This window comes from Salmo salar, chromosome ssa23 (assembly GCF_905237065.1).
Source record: "Salmo salar chromosome ssa23, Ssal_v3.1, whole genome shotgun sequence".
Classification (NCBI taxonomy): Eukaryota; Metazoa; Chordata; class Actinopteri; order Salmoniformes; family Salmonidae; genus Salmo; species Salmo salar.
In genome coordinates this window covers 4,186,205-4,205,083 of record NC_059464.1, presented here as the reverse complement: position 1 = coordinate 4,205,083, position 18,879 = coordinate 4,186,205, and the positions used below count along the sequence as shown (strand labels likewise).

The window sequence follows — 18,879 nt, the reverse complement described above, 5'->3', positions numbered from 1 at the left end:
TGTCCACATACTTTTGTATATATAGTGTAAATCTTTTTTGGGGGTATTGCAAAGAGACATAGTCACTGACCAATAAACTGCATTAAAGGCAATGGCCACTACAGCGACACCAATAAGGTCACTCTCTCACCTGTGCAACAGTAGAGGACAGATTCATGCGGGAAGCATCAAAGGGGAAAGGGGAGGAGGGGAAAGAGGAACATAATGGATTTATAGTTTATTATGTCTTGTGAATACATGTCCACTAAGAAGCTTGAGGATTGATCAAAACTAATATCATTGTTGCTGTTTATGTAGTGTACCAACACCGTACATAATGTATTGGGTCAACAGGAGACAACAAATATGTAAAGACTACGGATTCCCAATATATCAGTGAACATATCGGAATCGGACGATATTAGCTAAAAATGCCAACATCGGTATCGGCCTGATGTCTAGTTTAACGCCGATGTGCAAAACCGATGTCAAAGCTGACCTGCATATCTATATAACGAAGGTACATGACGTAATGACGCCACGTAAATTTTGGGTCGAGTACCGGTACACACTACCAAGTGCGCAATTTTTCAGATGTTGCCCGACCGGAGTTACACAGTAATAGAGTCACTGCTATTAGCTTCACAACATAGTATGGAACGCCGTTTGGGTCTTTGCGTGTCAAAAAGTAAAAAAACTCTGACAATAACACTATCTGACGCATTAAAAAAGCTTTTAAGTTGACACGTCAAAAAGCACAGTTCTACTATAGAATGCTGTGTGTTCTGAATTTGCACGTGCAAGCCAAGCGCCACCATTACTATCAGTAGCACTGTCAAAGCTGTACAATAAAGTCTGCAAACAAGCAAACACAGGCCACGAATGATGTGTTTACATTACCACTTTTGTAATAAAGCATTATTTATTCGACTGCAAAGTATTAATCCCCCTTGGAGTTTTTCCTATTTTGATGCATTACAATCTGTAATTTAAATTGATTTTTATTTGGATTTCATGTAATGGACATACACAAAATAGTCCAATTGGTGAAGTGAAATGAAAAAAAATTACTTGTTTAATTTTTTATTATTAAGTAAACGGAAAAGTGGTGTGTGCATATGTATTCACCCCCTTTGCTATGAAGCCCCTAAATAAGATCTGGTGCAACCAATTACCTTCAGAAGTCAGATAATTAGTTAAATAAAGTCCATCTGTGTGCAGTGTCACATGATCTGTCACATGATCTCAGTATACAGTTGAAGTCGGAAGTTTACACTTAGGTTGGAGTCATTAAACTCGTTTTTCAACCACTCCACAAATTTCTTGTTAACAAACTATAGTTTTGGAAAGTCGGTTAGGCCATCTACTGCTTGCATGACACAAGTAATTTTTCCAACAATTGTTTACAGACTGATTATTTCACTTATAATTCACTGTATCACAATTCCAGTGGGTCAGAAGTTTACATACACTAAGTTGACTGTGCCTTTAAACAGCTTGGAAAATCCCAGAAAATTATGTCATGGCTTTAGAAGCATCTGATATGCTAATTGACATCATTTGAGTCAATTGGAGGTGTACCTGTGGATGTATTTCAAGGCCTACCTTCAAACTCAGTGCCTCTTTGCTTGACATCATGGGAAAATCAAAAGAAATCTGTCAAGACCTCAGAAAACAAATTGTAGACCTCCACAAGTCTGGTTCATCCTTGGGAGCAATTTCCAAAAGCCTGAATGTACCACGTTCATCTGTACAAACAATAGTACGCAAGTATAAACACCATGGGACCACGCAGCTGTCATACTGCTCAGGAAGGAGACGCATTCTGTCTCCTAGAGATGAACGTACTTTGGTGCAAAAAGTGCAAATCAATCCCAGAACAACAGCAAAGGACCTTGTGAAGATGCTGGAGGAAACAGGTACAAGAGTATCTATATCCACAGTAAACCGAGTCCTATATCGACATAACCTGAAAGGCCGCTCAGCAAGGAAGAAGCCACTGCTCCAAAACCACCATAAAAAAGCCAGACTACGGTTTGCAACTGCACATAGACATATACATTTACGTCATTTAGCAGACGCTCTTATCCAGAGCGACTTACAAATTGGTGCATTCACCTTATGATATCCAGTGGAACAACCACTTTACAATAGTACATTTATATCTTTTTATGGGGGGGTAGAAGGATTACTTAATCCTATCCCAGGTATTCCTTAAAGAGGTGGGGTTTCAGGTGTCTCCGGAAGGTGGTGATTGACTCCGCTGTCCTGGCGTCGTGAGGGAGCTTGTTCCACCATTGGGGTGCCAGAGCAGCGAACAGTTTTGACTGGGCTGAGCGGGAACTGTGCTTCCGCAGAGGTAGGGAGGCGAGCAGGCGAGAGGTGGATGAACGCAGTGCCCTTCTTTGGGTGTAGGGACTGATCATAGCCTGAAGTTACGGAGGTGCCGTTCCCCTCAAAGCTCCTTAGGCAAGCACCATGGTCTTGTAGCAGATGCGAGCTTCAACTGGAAGCCAGTGGAGTGTGTGGAGGAGCGAGGTGACGTGAGAGAACTTGGGAAGGTTGAACACCAGACGGGCTGCGGCATTCTGGATGAGTTGTAGGGGTTTGTTGGCAAAGGCAGGGAGCCCCGCCAACAGCGAGCTGCAGTAATCCAGACGGGAGATGACAAGTGCCTGGATTAGGACCTGCGCCGCTTCCTGTGTGAGGCAGGGGCGTACTCTGCGAATGTTGTAGAGCATGAACCTACAGGATCGGGTCACTGCCTTGATGTTAGCGGAGAACGACAGGGTGTTGTCCAGGGTCACGCCAAGGCTCTTAGCACTCTGGGAGGAGGACCCAATGGAGTTGTCAACCGTGATGGCGAGATCATGGAACGGGCAGTCCTTGCCCGGGAGGAAGAGCAGCTCCATCTTGCCGAGGTTCAGCTTGAGGTGGTAATCCATCATCCACACTGATATGTCTGCCAGACATGCAGAGATGCGATTCGCCACCTGGTTATCAGAAGGGGGAAAGGAGAAGATTAATTGTGTGTCGTCTGCGTAGCAAAGTGACTTGGTGTATAGCGAGAATAGGAGAGGGCCTAGAACTGAGCCCTGGGGGACACCAGTGGTGAGAGCACGTGGTGCGGAGACGGATTCTCGCCATGCCACCTGGTAGGAGCGACCTGTCAGGTAGGACGCAATCCAAGAGTGAGCCGCGCCGGAGATGCCCAACTCGGAGAGGGTGGAGAGGAGGATCTGATGGTTCACAGTATCAAAGGCAGCAGATAGGTCTTGAAGGATGAGAGCAGAGGAGAGAGAGTTAGCTTTAGCAGTGCGGAGAGCCTCCGTGACACAGAGAAGAGCAGTCTCAGTTGAATGACCAGTCTTGAAACCTGACTGATTTGGATCAAGAAGGTCATTCTGAGAGAGATAGCAAGAGAGCTGGCCAAGGACGGCACGCTCAAGAGTTTTGGAGAAGAAAGAAAGAAGGGATACTGGTCTGTAGTTGTTGACATCGGAGGGATCGAGTATAGGTTTTTTGAGAAGGGGTGCAACTCTCGCTCTCTTGAAGACGGAAGGGACGTAGCCAGCGGTCAAGGATGAGTTGATGAGCGAGGTGAGGTAAGGGAGAAGGTCTCCGGAAATGGTCTGGAGAAGAGAGGAGGGGATAGGGTCAAGCGCGCAGGTTGTTGGGCGGCCGGCCGTCACAAGTCGCAAGATTTCATCTGGAGAGAGAGGGGAGAAAGAGGTCAAAGCATAGGGTAGGGCAATGTGAGCAGGACCAGCGGTGTCGTTTGACTTAACAAACGAGGATCGGATGTCGTCAACCTTCTTTTCAAAATGGTTGACAAAGTCGTCCGCAGAGAGGGAGGAGGGGGGGAGGGGGAGGAGGATTCAGGAGGGAGGAGAAGGTGGCAAAGAGCTTCCTAGGGTTAGAGGCAGATGCTTGGAATTTAGAGTGGTAGAAAGTGGCTTTAGCAACAGAAACAGAGGAAGAAAATGTGGAGAGGAGGGAGTGAAAAGATGCCAGGTCCGCAAGGAGGCTAGTTTCCTCCATTTCCGCTCGGCTGCCCGGAGCCCTGTTCTGTGAGCTCGCAATGGGTCGTCAAGCCACGGAGCAGGAGGGGAGGACCGAGCCAGCCGGGAGGATAGGGGACATAGAGAGTCAAAGGATGCAGAAAGGGAGGAGAGGAGGGTTGAGGAGGCAGAATCAGGAGAGACAAAGAGACAAAGATCGTACTTTTGGAGAAATGTCCTCTGGTCTGATGAAACAAAAATAGAACTGTTTGGCCATAATGACCATCGTTATGTTTGGAGGAAAAAGGGGGAGGCTTGCAAGCCGAAGAACATCATCTCAACCGTAAAGCACGGGGGTGGCAGTATCATGTTGTGGGGGAGCTTTGCTGCAGGAGGGACTGGTGCACTTCACAAAATAGATGGTATCATGTGGCAGGAAAATTATGTGGATATATTGAAGCAACTTCTCAAGACATCAGTCAAGAAGTTAAAGCTTGGTCGCAAATGGGTCTTCCAAATGGACAATGACCCAAAGCATACTTCCAAAGTTGTGGCAAAATGGCCAAAGGACAACAAAGTCAAGCTATTGGAGTGGCCATCACAAATCCCTGACCTGAATCCTATGGGCAGAACTGAAAAAGTGTGTACGAGCAAGGAGGCCTACAAACCTGACTCGGTTACACCAGCTCTGTCAGAAGGAATGGGCCAAAATTCACCCAACTTATTGTGGGAAGCTTGTGGAAGGCTACCTGAAACGTTTGACCCAAGTTAAACAATTTAAAGGCAATGCTACCAAATACTAATTGAGTGTATATAAACTTCTGACCCATGTGATGTAAGAAATAAAAGCTGAAATAAATAATTCTCTCTTCTATTATTCTGACATTTCATATTCTTAAAATAAAGTGGTGATCCTAACTGACCTAAGACAGGGAATTTTTACAAGCATTAAATGTCAGGAATTGTGAAAAACTGAGTTTAAATGTATTTGGCTAAGGTGTATGTAAACTTCCGACTTCAACAGTATATACACTTGTTCTGAAAGGCCTCAGAGTTTGCAACACGACTAAGCAAGGGGCACCACCAAGCAAGCAGCACCATGAAGACCAAGGAACTCTCTAAACAGGTCAGGGACAAAGTTGTGGAGAAGTACAGATCAGGTTTGAGTTTAAAAAAAATATCAGAAACTTTGAACATCCCACGGAGCACCATTAAATCCATTATTAAAAAATGGAAAGAATATGGCACCACAACAAACCTGCCAAGAGAGGGCCGCCCACCAAAATTCACAGACCAGGCAAGAAGGGCATTAATCAGAGAGGCAACAAAGAGACCAAAGATAACCCTGAAGGAGCTGCAAAGCTCCACAGCGGAGATTGGATTATCTGTTCATAGGAACACTTTAAGCCGTACACTCCACAGAGCTGGGCTTTACAGGAGAAAAAAGCCATTGCATTAAGAAAAAAATAAGCCAAAAGGCATGTGGGAGAGTCCCCAAGCATATGGAAGAAGGTACTCTGGTCAGATGAGACTAAAATGTAGCTATTTGGCCATCAAGGAAAATGCTATGTCTGGCGCAAACCCAACACCTCTCATCACCCGAGAACACCATCCCCACAGTGAAGCATGGTGGTGGCAGCATCATGCTGTGGGGCTGTTTTTCATTGGCAGGGACTGGAAAGATGGTCAGAATTGAAGGAATGATGGATGGCGGTAAATACAGGGAAATTCTTGAGGGACACTTGTTTTAGTCTTCCAGAGATTTGAGACTGGAACGGAGGTTCACCTTCCAGCAGGACAATGACCCTAAGCATACTGCTTAGACCAGACCTCAATCCAATTGAGAATCTGTGGTATGACTTAAAGATTGCTGTAGACCAGCGGAACCCATCCAACTTGAAGGAGCTGGAGCAGTTTTGCCTTGAAGAATGGGCAAAAATCCCAGTAGCTAGATGTGAGAGACATACCCCAAGAGGCTTGCAGCTGTAATTGCTGCAAAAGGTGGCTCTACAAAGTATTGACTTTGGGGGGGTGAATAGTTATGCACGCTCAAGTTTTCTGTTCTTTTGTCTTGTTTCTTGTTTGTTTCACAAGAAAAAATATTTATTGTGGTAGGCATGTTGTGTAAATCAAATGATACAAACCCCCCCCAAAAAAAATAGATTTTAATTCCAGGTTGTAAGGCAACAAAATAGGGAAATTAACAAATGATTGTCTTTTGTTGATTTTATATAACATTCCAACCTCGTTTAGCATGACCTATTCAATTATGCCATAATTTATCTATTTGTATTAATTTGCATCAGTGTCAATGACATACTTTTATTTTGAAGGCTAACCGCAAAATCCACTATTGTGGCTAACCCTTATTGTGGCTAGCGTCACATATATGGGTCCGACCACCATTAATCAAATAAGAACGGTCTGATAAATTATGGTTATTTTAGATTATGACACCTAGCTATATAGTTAGCTAGCTAACTATTGCTATTGAAACAGATTATATCGTTTTGCTATGTTTTTGGGGAAGAACATTGTTTGCATCCATGAGCTAGGTAGCTTTTTTTATGACCAGCGGTGTAGGTGCACGAGACAACTTTACCAGCATCATAGCATACGTATCGATGAATCGTTGTGACATATGAAATACGAGTGATAGTTTAATAAATGTGTAAACATTTGTTCTTAACTGACTTGCCTTGTTAAATAAAGATAATAAAAATAAATCATTGGTGTTACTACTCCTACTGGTGGCACAATGTTATCCTAATGGTAAGAAGTCATTAAGCTGCCATATTAGCTGATTTAGAATGGGAAGATGTACCCAAATACATTTAAATAAATAAAAATAGAGTTCATTTTTTCCTAAATGCCATGCCCAAATGCCCCCGCAATTCAAGAACGACCCAGCAACGTGAGAACATTTCTCTCTGGTCCTTGAAAACAAAAAAGGTGGCATTCACTCAAAGCCCTGATCCTGTCATGGATTGAGACATTCGCTCTCTCTCTCTTGCACTTACTAACTCTCTCCCTCTAATTATTTTTCTCTCACTTGCTCACTCATAACGAGCACGCACGCACACGCACACACACACACACACACACACACACACACACACACACACACACACACACACACACAACTTTGTGGTCTTACCTGTCCATTTGTATGGTGTGTGAGAGCTGCAGGCTGTAGTCTTTAGACAGTAGACTCTCCAGAGGGACTTTAACATGATCTGGGTCAGCACAGTAATGGACTGTATCAGCCAGGCTCAGCTTCAGCGCCTCAGCCAACACATGGAGGTAATGTGCACTGTTATGACCCATCTCTGCAGAGCACAGATACACACAAAGAGAATCAGTCAGTGGGTTGCATTGAACAGGCCAGTGTTTGTCAACTCCGATTCTGGAGCAGACTCAGGGTTGGAGGGTCTTTGTGGAAAGTAAAGACGGGTCAACAAAATATCCTCACTGAGAATAACAGGTGGCTAAGCCTTATATGATAATTTCCTTTTGATTCATATCAAAGCAACAATGGAAAAATGTTGCTGTAAGTTATAATTAAACACACAAAGTACAGTTACATGCGCAAATCAAATACACAGCTGGAACTCCGATTGAGTTGTTAGTCAGATTAATAGTCAGATTAATATAATAGTTTGATTAAAACGTTTGCATGCTTTGCAAGAATAATGATTTCCCTAATAATCCTGTTTACATGGACACATCTGAAATCAGGTGACATGATAGGACTTTGATAAATGCAGAAAATTGCCAATCCAAATAAACTTTCTACTATGTAATTTTGGGAAGCCTATTTTATTCGGACATAAACTACTTCTAAGATGCATACTTTCAGTTGTTCTGAACTCACTTCACTCGTGCTAAAGAGAGCGGCTCGCACGGCTGGTGCTAGCACATGCGCAGATCAAATACACCCCGATGGAACGCCGAATAAGGTGTTTACATGTCCTAATAATTCGAAAGACTGCTCAGAAAACCAGGGGTTTTAATTGGCATATGCTTACTTAAATTAAGATAAGCAGAGTAAGGTGTTTATATGACTAATGCCATACTCTGCCTGCTACCATAATCTGTTTAAGGCGTTCCCCTAGGATAGGGGGCGCTAAAGCGATTTTTGAAAAAAAATCATGCCCATTTTAAACGGCTTCCTACTCAAACTCAGAAGCTAGGATATGCATATAATTAATACTTGTGGATAGAAAACACCCTAAAGTTTCTAAAACTGTTTGAATGGTGTCTGTGAGTATAACAGAACTCATATGGCAGTCAAAACCCCGAGACAGATCGAAACAGGAAGTGGAATTCTGAATTGCGAACTCAACTTCATCACGTTGCCTATTAATCACACCGTGAGCTATGGTTCATTGAGCACTTCCTATTGCTTCCACTAGATGTCCCCAGTCTTTACAAAGTGGTTTGAGTCTCCTACTGTTAAAACTGAATGAATGAGACGCTGTGGAAAGTGGTCACACGGAGAGGGCCATCACCATTATGACGCCGATGCCCCTGGTTACCCTCCCCTTTCGAAACGTTTTGAAACACAATGCAATCGTCCCCCTCGAATCTTATTGGCTCTCTTGTTGAAAAACGCCCTGAAGATTTATGTTATACAACGTTTGACATGTTTGAACGAACCTAAATGGGAAAAAAATGCATTTTCTCGAAATGGCTGTCCCGTGGCCGACGGAAGTTTTGGAGCAGCCTTCAGACGCGCTAACAAGAACAAGCTCTTGGAACATAAAGGAGTATTTTTTTCGAACGAAAATACATTTGTTGTGGACCTGGGATTCCTGGAAGTGCTTTCTGATGAAGACAACCAAAGGTAAGGGATTATTGACAATAGTATACAAGACTAGATGTGATATGCGATTGTTCCAAGATGGCGCTGACCTGTAACGTTAGCCTATTTTTCAGAGTATCGCATCCCCTTTCATCTCAAAGTATGATTACCCAGTAAAGTTAATTTTAAATCTGGCATTACAGGTGCTTTCAAGAGATATTCATCTATAAATCTTAGAATGACAATATTACATTTTAAAAATGTTTTCGAATAGTAATTTAGTAAATTGTAGCTCTGTTTCATCGGATGCATTTGAGGGAAAATACTTAGTCAACGTTACGCACCGATGTAAAATGCTGTTTTTATATATAAATATGAACTTTATCGAACAAAAGAATGCATGTATTGTGTAACATGATGTCCTAGGTGTGTCATCTGATGAAGATTGTCAAAGGTTAGTGCTGCATTTAGCTGTTTTTTGGTTATTTGTGATGCATGTGGTTGGTCGGAAAATGGCTATGTGGCTACTTTTACGATATACTCCTCTAACATAATCTAATGTTTTTCTTTTGCTGTAAAGCCTTTTTGAAATCGGACAACGTGGTTCGATTCAGGAGAGGTGTATCTATAAAACGATATAATTAGAATATATATATATATTTTAAATTATTAATATTAACCCCTGTGCGGGACGGAGGCCGCACAGGGGTTAATTTCGAATTATTAGTGTTCATGTAAATGTACTCACTGTCTCAGTGGAGTTTATATATCTATGCTCTTCCCCACAATTAATACTGGGGGCTGGGGTTGTCCTTCGTTGGGGAGACAGAGCTGAGGTTAAGATGTAGCTACCTTTAATGGGGAAGTTCTCCAGTATATTGAGGGCCATGAGTGCTGCCATGCCTTGACCATTAGGAGGGACTTCCCATAGCCTCACACCCTAAGAGAGACAGAGGGAGAGAAAGAGAAAAGAAAGAGAGACACAGAGAGAGAGAGAGAAAGCAAGAGAGAGACCACAGTAAGTGATTGATAGCAACATGAACATTGTGTCACTGTGATGTGGTGTGTTGTGTGTCCTTGAACCTACCCTGTAGTCAGTGTGGATGGGTTTGATCTCCTCGCTGTCATGGTTACGTAGATCATCCAGACTCATCACTCCTCCGTTCCGAATGATGACATCAACAATCAACTTCGCCACTCTGCCTTCATAGAACCCTACTTTACCATGCTGGCCCAGCTCCTGATCGGAGATGACAATCAGTCAGTCGGTCGGTCAGTCGGTCGGTCGGTCGGTCGGTCGGTCGTCCGTCCGTCGGTCGGTCGGTCGTCCGTCGGTCGTCCGTCGGTCGGTCGGTCGGTCGATCAATCAATCAATCAATCAGTAATAAATACTAATAATAATGTATTAAACGTCTATAGCGCTTTTCATAACAGAAATACATTTCAAGTGCTTCAAAAGCAAAAAACAAACAAGCAATACATCATCATGAGTAGACTAGCTACTGGTTTTATCAAAGAAGATGTACTATAGAGAAAAGATGGTTGACTGGGTGCTCTAACAATAGAAATACATGTCCGCAAAGGCGATAGGCAGGCGGGAGAAGGCGAGATCTGTTGGGAACATTCTAGCCAATGAGAGGGCAGATACGCCTGTGAACAACAGGCACGACTCTGATATAAAATCGTTTTAGCGTTTTTCTCAAAGTTGCCGGAATGTCACTTATATCAGTACATTCGTAACAACTTAAGTCCTAAGCATTATGAAACTTTTATTAGATCAAATAAGCCACGACACGCTTTCATTGCCTGCCATACAAAATTCCTCACATGGTCTGCTTAACGCTTATTTTTGCGTATACAGATTTTGGGGCGGAGTCCACCCTCTTACTCAAGTAAAACCAGACTAGTGACTCAGGGACTCACGGGTGAAAGGAACAAACCTGTCAGGCATGACATCAGAGATCGATACTATACACAGTAGAGTTGAGCCTACCCCGGTAGTGAGAAATGCACACACAGACACTCCTCTCTGAGTAATGTTGAGCATCACTGATTCTCCTCTCAGTCAAGGACAGGGTTACCTGGAAAGTTTGGGCCAGATGAGGGTTGGAGAACACCTGTCCATGTTTGGGCGCATCGTTCTTAATCAGGAAGTCTCTTCCCAACTCCCTCCCAGCAGCCCTCATGGTACGGACCCACTTGGCCCAGTGGTGCGCGGTCACCTGGGCAACGGGGAACCCACAAAGGGCGAGGTCGGAGGCGGGCCTCAGGACATCCTGGAGAGAGAGCTTGTAGACACACAGGAACAGGAAACACACAGTTAAGGAGTTAGGGTTTCCACTAGTTACCACAGCCACAAAGTATAAATGGTCTATATCAAAGAAATTCATGATAATTTTTTTAGCTTTTTGGTCGTAATTTAACATTAGGGTTAGGCATAAAGGTTAGCAATGTGGTTGAGGCTAGGGTTAGGTTTAAAAAACCCTAAGGTCGATGTTCACGCCCCACGGGAATGTAATTAGCATAATAAAAACATCACCATAAAAATATGTCAGTTTAAGATAGATAAATCAGTTTTTTTGCAGTCTCAATCCACCGCATCCGCCTATGTAACACTTCCACATCTGCTGTGAAAGGTGACAGAGCTAGAGGGGTGTTTGTCAGACCATGAGACATCCCAAAAATCGGTCTTCTCACAAACTCGTCTGTAGCGTCCGGTTTGGCCTACAAACTATTATGACCCATCTATGGAAAGATGAGACTTTCACAAACACGATGGTGTTCTCCGTTTTACTCTACGATCCCCACCAGCGTCTTGGAACTCATCTGAATTCAGTACAGCCGATCTGCCAACTTCTTTCTGTAGCATCTGAACAGTTTAGGCTACACTCTATGACCCCTCTGTGAGACTCTCACAAACACGTACATGTCGGTTGTTTTTCCTCTAGGACGCCCACAGGCCTCACAAGACTCGTCTGAAGGTCTGCTGGTACCAGTTGAAGAAATTAATGGAAGCATACAGTTGAAGTCGGAAGTTTACATACACTTAGGTTGGAGTCATTAAAACTCGTTTTTCAACCACTCCACAAATTTCTTGTTAACAAACTATAGTTTTGGCAAATTGGTTAGGACATCTACTTTGTTCATGACACAAGTAATTTTTACAACAATTCTTTCACTTATAATTCACTGTATCACAATTCCAGTGGGTCAGAAGTTTACATACACTAAGTTGTAGGTTTGTAGGCCTCCTTGCTCGCACACGCTTTTTCAGTTCTGCCCACAAATTTTCTATAGGATTGAGGTCGGGGCTTTCTGATGGTCACTCCAATACCTTGACTTTGTTGTCCTTAAGCCATTTTGCCACAACTTTGGAAGTATACTTGGGGTCATTGTCCATTTGGAAGACCCATTTGCGACCAAGCTTTAACTTCCTGACTGATGTCTTGAGATGTTGCTTCAATATATACACATCATTTTCCTACCTCATGATGCCATCTATTTGTTAACAAGAAATTTGTTTGTGGTATAGTTTGTTAACAAGAAATGTGTGGAGTGGTTGAAAAACGAGTTTTAATGACTCCAACCTAAGTGTATGTAACCTTCCGACTTCAACTGTAATATCAATGCCTATAATGCACGTTAAAACTAACATTAATGCTACTTCACTACAATGTTACCGTTATCAGGCCCGTTACAGCACGTTGTATAACATCATCATTCGTACCAAGCCTGGACATATCATAAGCCCCAATTCAATTGTTGTACAAAATGGGCATGTAACTAGCCTGCTAAAGATTAGTTAATTATCATAAAACGCAACAGAATTCAGCCTGTCTAACTATTCTCTGAGGAACTCGTTTTGGTCTCCACTGTAGATATGATGCCATTTTCTCAGGTAAACCACCTCAAGTGGCAGTTTAGAATTAATCTCCAATCTAAATGTATATACAGTGCCTTGCGAAAGTATTCGGCCCCCTTGAACTTTTTGACCTTTTGCCACATTTCAGGCTTCAAACATAAAGATATAAAACTGTAATTTTTTGTGAAGAATCAACAACAAGTGGGACACAATTATGAAGTGGAACGAAATTTATTGGATATTTCAAACTTTTTTAACAAATAAAAAACTGAAAAATTGGCCGTGCAAAATTATTCAGCCCCATTATGTAGCGCCACCTTTTGCTGCGATTACAGCTGTAAGTTGCTTGGGGTATGTCTCTATCAGTTTTGCACATCGAGAGACTGACATTTTTGCCCATTCCTCCTTGCAAAACAGCTCGAGCTCAGTGAGGTTGGATGGAGAGCGTTTGTGAACAGCAGTTTTCAGTTCTTTCCACAGATTCTCGATTGGATTCAGGTCTGGACTTTGACTTGGCCATTCTAACACCTGGATATGTTTATTTGTGAACCATTCCATTGTAGATTTTGCTTTATGTTTTGGATCATTGTCTTGTTGGAAGACAAATCTCCGTCCCAGTCTCAGGTCTTTTGCAGACTCCATCAGGATTTCTTAGAGAATGGTCCTGTATTTGGCTCCATCCATCTTCCCATCAATTTTAACCATCTTCCCTGCCCCTGCTGAAGAAAAGCAGGCCCAAACCATGATGCTGCCACCACCATGTTTGACAGTGGGGATGGTGTGTTCAGGGTGATGAGCTGTGTTGCTTTTACGCCAAACATAACGTTTTGCATTGTTGCCAAAAAGTTCGATTTTGGTTTCATCTGACCAGAGCACCTTCTTCCACATGTTTGGTGTGTCTCCCAGGTGGCTAGTGGCAAACTTTAAACAACACTTTTTATGGATATCTTTAAGAAATGGCTTTCTTCTTGCCACTCTTCCATAAAGGCCAGATTTGTGCAGTATACGACTGATTGTTGTCCTATGGACAGAGTCTCCCACCTCAGCTGTAGATCTCTGCAGTTCATCCAGAGTGATCATGGGCCTCTTGGCTGCATCTCTGATCAGTCTTCTCCTTGTATGAGCTGAAAGTTTAGAGGGACGGCCGGGTCTTCGTAGATTTGCAGTGGTCTGATACTCCTTCCATTTCAATATTATCGCTTGCACAGTGCTCCTTGGGATGTTTAAAGCTTAGGAAATCTTTTTGTATCCAAATCCGGCTTTAAACTTCTCCACAACAGTATCTCGGACCTGCCTGGTGTGTTCCATGTTCTCTGCGCTTTAAAGGGACCTCTGAGACTATCACAGAGCAGGTGCATTTATACGGAGACTTGATTACACACAGGTGGATTCTATTTATCACCATTAGTCATTTAGGTCAACATTGGATCATTCAGAGATCCTCACTGAACTTCTGGAGAGAGTTTGCTGCACTGAAAGTAAAGGGGCTGAATAATTTTGCACGCCCAATTTTTCAGTTTTTTATTTGTTAAAAAAGTTTTAAATATCCAATAAATTTCGTTCCACTTCATGATTGTGTCCCACTTGTTGTTGATTCTTCACAAAAAATTACAGTTTTATATCTTTATGTTTGAAGCCTGAAATTATGGCAAAAGGTCGAAAAGTTCAAGGGGGCCGAATACTTTCGCAAGGCACTGTATTTTTTTGTATTAATTGAGCAACAGGCTTAAAATTAAAGTGAAAACTAAACTTGGATTAGAAGAAGGATTTAATTTATCTAGGATTAATTTAAAACTAGGTTTAAAATTTGGTGCCCCAAGATTAATAGATAAACCTTTATTTAACCCAGTTTAAGAGTTAATCCATGTTGGTGCAACCCACCCTAAGTGTACAAAACATTAAAGACACCTGCTCATTCCATGACATAGACTGACCAGGTGAATGAAGGTGAAAGCTATGATCCCTTATGGATGTCACTTATAAAATCCACTTCAATCAGTGTAGATGAAGGGGAGGAGACAGGTTAAAGAAGGATTTTTAAGCTTTGAGACAATTGAGACATGGATTGTGTATGTGTATCATTCAAGATGGTGAATAGGCAAGACAAAATATTAAAGTGCCCTTTGAACGGATATGGTAGTAGGTGCCTGGCACACTGGTTTATGTCAAGAAGGTTCCACCACCCAAAAGACATCCAGCCAACTTGACACAACTGTGAAAAGCATTGGAGTCCACATGGGCCAGCATCCCAGTGGAACGCTTTTGACACCTTGTAGAATCCATGCCCAGACGAATTGAGGCGAATTTGTTTATCAATGTTTACATATCATTCTGTTTCTAACTACAGGTATAAATACAGCTGCCCTAACAGCCAGCAGCAGGTTGCCATGAAGAGAAAGTATGAAGTATGAGTAGGAAGTCTCAATATAACACACTGTACTATACAGATCAACAAAGCAACAGATCCTCTGAGGAAGCCATGGAAACATAGTAGAACTGCCTGCTAGGGAGGAACCGCTGGACCCAGGCCAAATACAGGTCAAGAACGAACAAATTAGATCTAAAAATAACAAGAGGACAGACAGTGTGTGGGACTGGGGGGCATGTTTTTAATGCTTAATGAAGGATGGACGCACTCAGAGTGCAGATTCGTTCAGTTGTTGCCATGGATAAGCTACAAAAAAACAAGCGGATAGAAAGGAGCCGTTTGTTGATGTTTTAGATCTAATGTCTTTTTTAAGAGGGGTGTACACTATGAATGCACTGCTTCACAACATGAGGGATCTCACTGCATTAGAAACAGAATAGAATAGAAATAGAATAGAGTAGAGTAGAAATTCTATAAAATACTAAAGAATAAAACATTATTGTCCATCTGGAGCTATAATAAAATAACCGTACATCATACTTTACCTTCTGACTGCCAAACAGGCGGACAGTGTCACACCAGCAGGCCGCGGCCCCCGGCACGGTGGCGTTCAGGGCGTGGAAGGATGGAATAGGGTTAGACTCACTGTAGCCATACCTCTCCAGGAGATCCACTGTCTGTGCTCTGGGAGCCCGGCCACTGGAACAAGACACACACACACAAACACACGCACACAGTCAAACAGGGATCAACAGAAGCAAAATGTGTTGGTCTAGTAAGTAACACACAAATAATTTTGTATGACTGAGACCTAAAATTCCTAAGGCAGGCAAGCCACACTGGCTACCAACACACCCAAATGGGCCAGTGATTAGCTCAAGGTCACTGATCCAGAACTGGATGGTAAAATAAGTTCAAGGCTGCCACCCAGTCAGTAAGAAACCAGTCCAGTATATTCAGTCAGTGCAACACACTACGGTTAAATAGAAAGTCTAACACAATAGTGGCTCGAAAAAACACAATGCCAAGATGAATAACACTGGTTATTCCAGAGTCAACTGGAACCGCCCACACAAACACACTACCACTGAAGACACATTACTTGGTAATAACACACTCATAAAGAAACAGAGGGAAAGGCATTATTCACTGAGTAACTGATTGTTGGAGTATTTTTGATGTATGTTTACAAAACCAACAGGGGGTGTAAATCAAGGAAGGTTAGTCCTAACACATAAAACATTCAAAGGAATTTATCTACGGCTTTTAAAGGTCAGAATCGGTCTCCATTTATGCTGCATAGTATTCATAAAACTGATTTCATGAAACTGCCATTGTGAACATGAGTCTCACTGTACGATACAGATCACTGGCTATTTTCCAACAAAAACATAGAAAATATATTAGATCATATTACCAGCCTAACCATTCATGATACAATAACCCTTTGATGAAAATGCTGACTCTTAGCCTACCACATGTTTTTATCTGGCTGTAAAGTGTGTGGTTAAAAACGACACAATGAAATATGACAAAACATGACCTACTGGGTCTTGGCAGCGCAGTTCTCTCACCTGCCGTTCAGGCCGCGCACCTGGCCTGTACTTGTGTCGTAGAACAGACAGAAGCTGTCCCCACCGATCCCACTGCTGCAGGGTTCTGTCACGGCCAGGGCGGCAGCCACAGCCACAGCAGCATCAGCAGCATTCCCTCCTCTCTTCAAGATGTCTGTGAGATGGAGAAAGTCAAGATGGTATCTGAATATGTCAGGTCCAGCCAGGGTCTGGTCTCGAATTGGAGAGTCATTTAAAGTATAAAGTGATGAAAAGTGATATAGCCTACAAACATGAAACAACGTGCAAATTAAGATACTATTTTTCACATAGGCCTTCATCAAAGGCGCACTAAAGCATTGGACCAGAGCCACTCACCCAGACCAATGTTTGATGCCAAGGGTTGACTTGATGCCACACAGCCATGTAAACAAACAACAGCTGACCGGCGCGAGGTGAAGGGGAGATCGGGCTGCATAGCCTTGGCTACTTCTCCTTTATCACACAAAAAAACTATTTCCTTCAATATTTCCTCACATGAAACGCACTGTGCACAGTTCAGTCATTTCTGTTAAGAGGCACTCTATTTGGACGGCGAAAATAACTTGCTCAATAACGTTTCCCTGGGACATTCACTCGACAAGTATTATAATCTAAATGTCATATGAATATTCTGATATTATTCAACACTATTTTGCTATGTTGTGTCACTTTGCTTCCTGATCGATTAATCGGGGGTCGATAGATCCAGGTATGGTGGATGGATTACAGATCACATCCATGAGCAATGCATTGCATTAAAATTACGTTTTTATTTTCATTGTGTGATGTCAAGTAGCAGTACATTGTAGTAGACGATGCCTACACAACACAATAGTAATGTTAGTTTATCAACAAAACAAAGAAGACCAAAGTGAATGACTAGTCACCAACATACTGTATATGACCAATGTTCCCTCTAAACTGCGTGCATGTGCGTCCATAGCCTAGGCTACCGCTCTTTTATCACGCCACATTTCTTTTCCCTAAGTTTCCTCACATGAAACGCACTGTGCAAAATTCAGTCATTTCTGTTGAGAGGCGCTGTATTTGGACGGCAAAAAATAACTTGCTCAATAACGTTTCCCTGTGGCATACCGTCACTCGACAATTATTCTAATCTAAATGTCAAATGAATAATCTGATATTTTTACACACAATTTTGTGTCACTTTGCTTTCTGCTCGATCAATCGGGGGTCGATTGATCCAGGAATGGTGGATAGATGACATACCACATCAATGAGCAATGCATTGCATTAAAATTACGTTTGTCTTTTCATTATGTGATGTCAAGTGGCAGTACGTTGTAGTAAATTTAGCCTACACAACACAAGATTAATGTTAGTTTATCAACAAAGCAAAGAAGATCAAAATGAATGTCTACTCACCAACATACTGTTTATGACCAATGTTCCAAACTGTGTGCACGTGCTGGCGCACAGCACCCCCAGGACTGCTGTGCAGAAAAATATCGGCCTGTGCAGAGAAGCACTAGATCGAACTTCACTCAACTTTCTACAGTTTTCCACCTTATTAGTTAACACTATCAACCTTTCCCTTTACTGTAGGAATTTTGATCGAATCAAAGCAAAATTAGCCACTTTCAACATATGGAAATAAAAGGAACTATGCAAGGCTTAAAGACAATGTATGCTTGATCTGAATATGTGTTCGGAGGGGCCATATGGATGGTGTGAAGCAATTGCAGAGCCTCCAGAGGCATGCAGAGGCCAAATTGAGCTCTATACAGCATTGCCATGCCTACCAAAATTTTGTAACAATGCAGAGGGCTCCATATAGCTCCTCATTGACATGATTGGTTGACGGTAAGTGGTTGCCGGAGGTCCAGTATAAACACTAACTCACTTCCTTGACAACTTCCTGCACAACAGCTCTGCTCTGCTCAGCCAAGCGCAATACCAGATTGACCATGCAGGGCCTTTTAGTACGCAAAACTAACTATGCAAGACGTTTTGTTGTAGGCAGAATGCATCAGAGTAAGACTGGCCTGTACTCTACACAGACCAGTGAGGCATAACCAATCAGAGCTGCAGTAGGCCTATATGCAAATAGACATTACATTACATTTACATTACATTTAAGTCATTTAGCAGACGCTCTTATCCAGAGCGACTTACAAAATGGTGCATTCACCTTATGATATCCAGTGGAACAACCACTTTACAATAGTGCATGTAAATATTTTAAGGGGGGGGTTAGAAGGATTACTTTATCCTATCCTAGGTATTCCTTAAAGAGGTGGGGTTTCAGG

General features: G+C 42.5%; 1 protein-coding gene across 2 annotated transcripts in view; it reads right to left on the bottom strand.

Moving 5' to 3' along the window:
- Positions 1-18,389, bottom strand: part of LOC106583956 (glutathione hydrolase-like YwrD proenzyme) — a 30,280-nt gene extending 11,891 nt beyond the window's left edge. The window contains exons 1-8 of one of the 2 annotated variants that reach the window (XM_014168669.2): positions 17,996-18,389; positions 16,946-17,062; positions 16,589-16,742; positions 15,560-15,713; positions 10,866-11,072; positions 9,872-10,024; positions 9,637-9,724; positions 7,138-7,309 (exon numbers count right to left, since the gene is read on the bottom strand). In XM_014168669.2, the coding sequence (XP_014024144.2) occupies positions 7,138-7,309; positions 9,637-9,724; positions 9,872-10,024; positions 10,866-11,072; positions 15,560-15,713; positions 16,589-16,742; positions 16,946-17,045 (1,028 nt within the window). In that variant the 5' untranslated portion in view covers positions 17,046-17,062; positions 17,996-18,389. Of the gene's footprint in view, positions 1-7,137; positions 7,310-9,636; positions 9,725-9,871; positions 10,025-10,865; positions 11,073-15,559; positions 15,714-16,588; positions 16,743-16,945; positions 17,325-17,995 lie in introns of those variants that run through there. The other variant, XM_045706252.1, reaches the window with a different exon arrangement.
- Positions 18,390-18,879: the final 490 nt, after the last annotated feature.